The sequence below is a fragment of the Aythya ferina genome (genome assembly GCF_964211825.1).
Source record: "Aythya ferina genome assembly, chromosome: 20".
Classification (NCBI taxonomy): Eukaryota; Metazoa; Chordata; class Aves; order Anseriformes; family Anatidae; genus Aythya; species Aythya ferina.
In genome coordinates, this window is record NC_140318.1 from 4,479,598 (window position 1) to 4,487,012 (window position 7,415).

The following is a 7,415-nucleotide window of genomic DNA, read 5'->3' on the forward strand; positions in this document are numbered from 1 at the left end:
TTTGATGTATCCTTGGTTTAAGGAATGCACTGTTTTCATTGTGGGTGTGGGGACAAACTTCCACAATATGTGAAATGTGCTTGTAAACACAATTTTTCTCTTTAAACTGCAGGTTTGGTGGTACCAGTAACAATACAGCATCGTTTGGCACGCTAGCAAATCAAAATACCCCGACGTTTGGATCGCTGTCTCAACAGGGTACCGGTTTCGGCACGCAAAACAGTGGATTCTCAGCTTTTGGGACAGTTGGAGGAGGTAGGAAAAGATACAGGAAAATAACCTAACATGTCGTAGGTCTCCAGGTTTTCCTGGAACTCGGGTGTGATTGCTTAGCTCTCTGATAAAAATCTGTTTGAGCCTGGTCCTGCTATAGAGAAGTCATTGCGGCAGAAGTCAGCTTCAGGTTGGAGTCTAGTGTCTCCTCAGGCATAATCTCATGATTCCCTCGCAGAAAATAAGCTGTGTGGCATGTGAATAAATCACTCTTCTTCTGCATACTGCATCTGATTACTGCTTTTCACCCCTTTTTGTGGAGCTGTTCTTTCTTCTCAAAGGAAAATGTCGAGAAATAATACCTCTTCAGTAGCATATGCATGGGTAGCTGTATGCAAGTACTTAGTGTCAAAAGAACATGCACTGCAAGATTGAGCTAGAACACCAATAGCCTTTTTTTTTTTTAATCTGATCAAGTTCAGTGAAGCAGCTTTGATTTATGCAGGGCTGAGAACAGGGCCTTTGAAAGAAGATGCATTCATTGGTGGTCTGTCACCACTGGCTTGCATTAAGCACAAACTCCATCTTCAGAAAGCAGCCCTCTGTTTTCATGGAGAGGCAAATAAACCAGGCTCATTGTATGCAGTTGCTACTAATAAATGAACATAGCCGATTACCAGTGAAAGCAAAGCACTCAAGAACAGAGGCAAGTCAGTTTTCTTCTAGATGGAGATTTGACTTCCATTGTTTGCCCATCACTCTTTCCCTGGCCTAAGGCAGGAAAGAAATGTTTTTCAATCAGTGTGTGGGAGGGGACGTTTACTACACATCTTAAGCATTCATTTTACCTTTTAACATTGATTTTTTTAATCTTGCATTTCTTTCAGGGTTTGGTTTTGGATCAACTAACACGTAAGTAACATTTTGTGTCTAATTCTTCATTAAAAACACAAACAGAACCAGAATAGAATAGTTGAATGGTGTACAAGAGAAAGTTTTGAAAGTAACAGTAACACACTAGTTCTAACTTCTTTCTTAGTGTCACTGCATAGAGCCCAAAGTTCATGCTCTGAATGTGTGCTTCCCAGTGGGGTTAATCTCTCATATAAGAGAGTAATCTCTCATATAAGAGAGACGTGATGTGTTTGTTCAAGCTGTTTGTGTGAATCCAGTATCTACTCCATTTGTCAGGTTGAAACAAGGTGTGAAATGAATCACTACCTTTCTGGCTGAGTTGAGATGGTGATTTGCAGTTAAGCACTGGACTAAGGGCTGAATGAAGTTAGCTTTGTGATCCACTCTACCACTGGCTTGCTGTATTATTTTAGCAAGATTCTTAAAGTTTGTTTCCCTGTCAAGTAGAGAACATACATCTCTCCAGATGGTTGGCTCCACAATAAGCATAATTATATCTAGCTAGCATGTGTTGATGCAGTGTCAGGTAAAAGATGCTGGAAAAATCAACACCATCTCAGACTAAGCTTCTGATACTCAGGACACTAGAATACAGCCTGAGGGAGACTCTAACACTCATTGCTGTGTTTTTTGTTTTTTTTTTTTCTGCTCCACAGATCTTCCTCTGGATTTAGTGGCTGGAGAAGCTAAGAACATCCTGAACTCTCCCATAGAACTGTGCTGTAGCTCCTACGTTCATGAGTCACCTATGTGATCAATATCCAAACAGCTTTTGTTTTAAATACAAATTCTGACGTAAAAAAAAAAAAAATTATGCTTATTTTTTATGCAAAACTTGTTCTCTATATTAAACTATTTTATCTGCCTTGATATTATTTGTGTTGAAAGGGGTTTATCTCCCTGGATCTTGAAGAAATACATGTACGGTATGATAACCAGTTGTGTACTGGTAGCTTGCTGGTAGCTTTGCTTTTTGTTGTTCTTCCTTATGCCCAGACAAGGGAGTATCTCAAGTTGTTTTCTGATACAAACCAGCACGCGTTTCTTTGAAGCAAATGACCAGTTATCCTAAGCTCTTAAGAAGGAGCTAAAGTTTGCCCTGCTAATTTTAAGTATAGGATGGGGCACATGCTTATCTCACTGAAGTGCTAAAACTGAGTCATGTGTGAGCCAGAGGCTTAGTGGAGAAATAGGAAATTATCTGAGAAGAAGCTGGCAGCGTGCAGAACACGTTCCCATGGCAGTAACATTCAGCAAAGAGGTGGGAAGTAAAAGCTTTCTTGTTTTTACCTTCCTGTAAATTTCACAGAACTCAGAAATTGGAACTCAGGTTATGGGGAAAACTTCAGGCCCCTGAATTAGGAACGTGACCTCCATCCAGAGGCATTAGTGATTTTGCAACTTATGACTTTGGCTGTTGGTGTCTACCATCAGCTGTTTTTTCCTAACGTGTATGAGATTGTACTTTTTCCCCGTAGCTCTTAGCTTCAGTCAATAACGTTTGTGAAATTCTCCTATGTTTATACCCGAACATATTGAGCAAATGTTTTAAAGAATGCCCTGAAGGCGTTCTGGACAAACACTTTTTCTATTTGATGCATCTGACCTCCATGAAACCTCTAAATGATGTAATGGGTTTTTGTTGCACTGTGAAAAATGCATTTGAAATAATGGTTTATGTATTAGCTGAATACATGCAGATTGGGTGATTTTATCTTGTTGGTCCTAATAGGACATTTTGGGGTACTTCTGCTTTTTCTATTTTCAGCAGAAACATTCAAACGTTTCATTTTTTGAATAGTATGCAATACGATGACAAGTGGCATTTTTGGGTTTGGTTGGCAAGTGGGCACGTAATTTGGAATTGTAAATAGCTGATAATTGCTTGTTTTCACATCCAGTGTTATGAACTAAACGATTGTATCTATCAACAGCTCCTGAAGAAAGCACTTTTTTTTTCAATTTGACCTAAAAAATTAACATTCAACGTAACTCCTGTCCTAGATGTAGTAAGTGTCCTTCATATCTCCCTGCACCTGGGAATGACACGAGTTAGGTTCCCTTTAAAAAGGAAGACCACTGAGATGCGGTGAGTGTTGTGTATAAGGAGAGCTTATTTTTAGATGTGGAGAGGCTTTGCAGGACGCTAGGCGCTCAGGCTTTTACATATGCCCTGGATTTCTGAACCCTGGCACGCGGCGTGTCGTGCTCAAGGCAGCAGTGCTGTGCAGGTTTTGTTCTTCACCTTTCCTTCTAATGGAAGAGGGGGGCTGCCAGCAGCCCTGGGACCACCGCACTGGGACGGAGATGAAAAATTGCTGGTTTGGAGATGGAAATAAAAGCTGGAGAGAGTGAAGTGTCTGCTCCCAGTGTATCCTCCTTGACCATACAAAACTTCTTAAGGCCTAGAGGTGATATCGCTGTTCTGTTTTCCTTCCTCTTTATAAATAGCAGCTGGCCCGAACCACTGACCTTAAATTCTTTGCGTTAATCTCCCATCGCTGTGGCATGCGACACCTCCTAGCAAGGCCGTATCAGCTGTGCTCCCCCAGATAGCGAATAAACCTCTTGCTATGGAGAAGATTGGCTTGGTAAGAATGCGATGTTGGCATGCTGAGCCATTTAAAGTTTCTCTTTTGGAATGATGGGAGCAGTTGGGGGTTGTCCCTGCCGTGCTGTTTGGTACCTGCTTAACTCTCTTTCCCTCTGCAAGTGAAAGGCCAGAATAATTACTCCAGGTTCTGTTCAAACGAGTTGTTTTCTTACAGTGCTTCTGAGATCATGGCTGAAACGAGCCAACCCCCTGAACTATCTGCCCTTGAGAAATGGGTGCTGCTCCTGGTTTCCATAGCAGCTGCTGGAGGAGCTGAGCAGCACAGCGGCTGATCGTGACCATGAGCCTACAGGAATATGCACAAAACGGCAAAGTCAACTCTGAGAAGTCTGCATTTTTATTAGATGACTCAAGAGCTTGGCGAGTGTGCGCGCTGCCTGGTTGGCGGCTGCCAGGAACTGTTGCGGTCTGTCATCGGGGTTGGGTGGCCTCCGATCTCGTGGCCCCCGTCCAGTGCTCGTGGACAGATGTCCACCAAAGAACAAAGCTGCTAACGAAGTCAGCTCCCATTGTGGCAGACCCGGTGAAGAAGCCAAGGACTAGCAGGGCTTGGAGCCCTTACGTCCTTAGCTCTGTTGTCCGTGCTGGTTGATCTTCAAAGAAATAATGGCAACTGTTCCAGGACTGCTCGGAAGGAGCTCATCGCTTTGTCTTGTGGTTGTGCCTTTTTTTTTTGGCTGTATCAGTAACAGAGGAAATCTTCCAAGGCTTTTCTCAAAGGTGGAGATTCTTAATCATTTTCGATGCAAGAAAACCAGTTATTTATTTATCCCCCTCGCCCAAGATGTTGAGTGCTGGTGACGCTGTGCCGTGGCAGAGCTCTGGCGGTGGTGCTACAGACGTGGGTGGGGGGAGCCCGAGGCGCGGGGAGGATTTCCTCAACCTCAGAGAGACCAGGCTGGGTATTTCTGCTTCCTCAAAGGCTGAGAGAGCAACAAAGAAAAAAAAAAAGGCTTTATTTTTTGGGATGGAAGGGATCACGTGTAGCTTGATCACAAAGAGGAAAATTATTTCATCTCTTGTCTTAATTGTTTTTGCATGATAAGGTTTGGTGTTCCAGAAGGTGGGTGCTTCACGGAGTTCTGGTGGTCTCACTGTGAGCCCCTCGCCCTGTCTGCCCATGCCCCTGTCCCTGCCAGAGCAGGCCCGCGGGCTGAAGCGATGTTTTATTTATCCCTTCTTGGTTTTCATGGGGCCTGCCCTTGTGCATCGCTTTCAGCATTTCATGCAAGGGAAAATAACCCTGCACGAGGCTTGGGCACGGCAGCGTTCGGTAGCGCTGAGGGAGTTTGTTCCTAAATAAATGTCACGTTGAGCCCCAGGGGCTGGGATGAGGCAACAGCAGCTCGGCAGGGCTGAGCAGCCCTCCTCCAGCAGGGAGAGGAGCCCTCTGGTCCTCCTCATGTCCCCCTACGAGACTGTTCCAACTCGCATGGGCACTGGAGAGGTTTCTGGAGCAATTCCAGGGAGAAGGAAGGCCCCAGGGACTTGGAGCCATTGAGAAAAAACCGAATGTTCCCCACTGTGGGGTGAGCGTGGACATCTCGCTGTGGTTTTCCCCTCTGCACACCTGCGTGTGCCCGTGCAGTTTCAGCTCAGCTCCCTGATGGGCCCCAGGGTTACTCATTGCGTTTCCTGTCTCACACCGTCCACACTCCGTTTTTCTGCAGCTTTCAGGAGGTCGCAAAGCTCCTCTGCAAGCACGTCTGGCTCCTGCTGGAACGCCTGGACTCCTCTGTGCATGCCTTTATCACGGGTGGGCACAATTTGTGCAGCCAGCGCCTGCAGCTGAGCTCGCAACGCTTCCTGCAAACGAGATTTGAATCAAGTGCCTTGCCAGCCAGCTTCTTCCTCAAATAATACAACCGGGTTCTTCATGCACCCAGCTGCTGCAGTAGGCACCAGGAGCTCAGGGCCGTGGGCTGTGCTCTGCCCTCAGTGCTCTTTACTCCTGCCTAAGCACAGCATCCTTCTGGAAGCACCCTCTTTTGGATAAGGGGGCTGGAGTCATGCAGTGCTTGAAGAATTGGGCTGGTGGGAAAGGGTCTGCCTTGGGCAGCTTTGCTTTGCAGGTGCCAGGAGCTTCACTGCTGCCAACGTGCTGGGTTTAAACGGGTGTTAGGACACCAGCAAGGTCAGAGGTGAAACAAGCCACTAATATATTTTGAATGGCAATGGAGGGAGCCCCAAAATTACGGATTGTTGCAGTTTGGACCTGGCTCTCCAGCGCTGCTCTGCTGTGTTTGCCAGGGCTCCGCACCCACCAGGCTGCTGGGGGCACTTGGCTAATTTTCAAAGGCAGCCTCGGGAGCCTTGATGCCAGCTGTTGGAGGAGCTCTGTTTTAATTGTGTGCACGCAGCGCATGGCACAGCACGGGTTCTGAGCGGATATTTCAAGGTTCTGCAATCCATGTCAGCGCGTTGCTGAAAAATATTTGCTTTAAAGCTTGAAAACAGGGAGGAATAAAATTGGTGTTTGCAGCTGCTGCATGTGCACAGCTTACCGAGATGTGAGATAGAAGAAATAGGAAACAAAACCTGATTTGCGTCAGCAGAGGGAAGTCCCCTGCAAAAAGTTCTGGGCAAGGCTGGTGGAGGCAAGCAGGGTATTTCTGCAAATCGAGGAACCGTTGCCTGTCTGCTTCAAACCAAGGTTAGAAAATCACGAAGCGAGCAGTAAAACCTCTAGAAAGGTGCGGCTTCAGCTGGAGCCTCAGCATCTGTGAGCGCACAGGCAGCGGGGATTTATTCCAGCATCACCCCAGCTCTGCTGGGTCTGGCAGCCGAAGTCCTTCCCCCTCTCCTGATCCTGCCAGGAGGTTTTTAGTGTCTCCGTGCAGACAATAAGTGCCCCGGCGTTTTCAGGGTGTCACCCAAAGCAGCTGTGCGCTGCCTCGGATCCCCTCTCCCCCTCCTCCCTCCGAAAGTAGGACATCTAAATTTAGCCTGCTATCAACAGATGAGGCTGGAGAGTTTCCACTGTGGAAACGAATCCCACTCAGAACCTGTCCTCTCTTCTTTGTGGGCTCTATCCGTGCAAATTCCTTTCCTCGAGCCGTGCCCTCCCCTGTGCTTTGCTTCCCCCCTTCCCCTGCAGCATTCGTGCCTGTTACGCCGCCGTGTGCTGGCGTAGCCCCGCCAAGCAGGGCACATGGCTGTTCATGTTTCATGCCCACATGCACCCCGGCGTTTTGCAGGCTGAGAGCAGCTTGGCAGCTGCTGGCAGAAGCGTGCAAAAAAGGCTTTGGGGCTACAAAGGCTGGCTACGACCTCAGAAGGGTGTAGCAGGCTCTCCTTACTCCAGGCAGGTCACCTCTCTGCAGATGCAGCATTCACAGCTACCACTCGTCTTCTGCTAAAGAAGCAAGCAGCAGCAGGGAGCTGAGCTGTGGAAGTTCAGCTGCTGTCTGCCCGCGGAGCTGCTCCAACCACAGCAGCGCCGTCCTTCCATCACAAGGCACGCGGCAGCCTGGTAATGAAAAATGCAGGATGCTGGCTGGTATTTTTAACCAGAAACCTCCTCGCTCTATCTGATGCAGCGTAAGAGCTGAAACAGAGAGAAAATGTGCTCCTGGTAAACAGGGTGTTTATCAGTCTTGAAAACGTGCGCGCAGAGGTGGTGGAACTTCTTGGGTAAAAACAGCCACCGCCCTAACGACACCAGGCAGACGCG

At 47.2% G+C, this 7,415-nt stretch overlaps 1 protein-coding gene and 1 long non-coding RNA gene across 7 annotated transcripts in view; one reads left to right on the plus strand and one right to left on the minus strand.

Annotated features, from left to right (window-relative positions):
• The window catches only part of NUP214 (nucleoporin 214), a gene marked incomplete at its 3' end in the record, with an annotated part of 44,417 nt that extends 41,358 nt beyond the window's left edge, over nt 1-3,059 (plus strand). For all 6 annotated transcript variants that reach the window (XM_084493999.1, XM_084494000.1, XM_084494001.1 and 3 more), the window contains 3 exons: nt 113-255; nt 1,101-1,125; nt 1,785-3,059. In XM_084493999.1, the coding sequence (XP_084350125.1) occupies nt 113-255; nt 1,101-1,125; nt 1,785-1,818 (202 nt within the window). The remainder of the gene's footprint in view (nt 1-112; nt 256-1,100; nt 1,126-1,784) is intronic.
• A 997-nt stretch (nt 3,060-4,056) lies between these two features.
• On the minus strand, nt 4,057-7,222 carry LOC311421740. Its single transcript, XR_014684986.1, has 3 exons — nt 7,013-7,222; nt 5,398-5,548; nt 4,057-4,665 (listed from the first exon to the last, which is right to left on the minus strand). It is a non-coding gene; the product is annotated as an uncharacterized lncRNA (long non-coding RNA).
• Between the last annotated feature and the right edge of the window lie 193 nt (nt 7,223-7,415).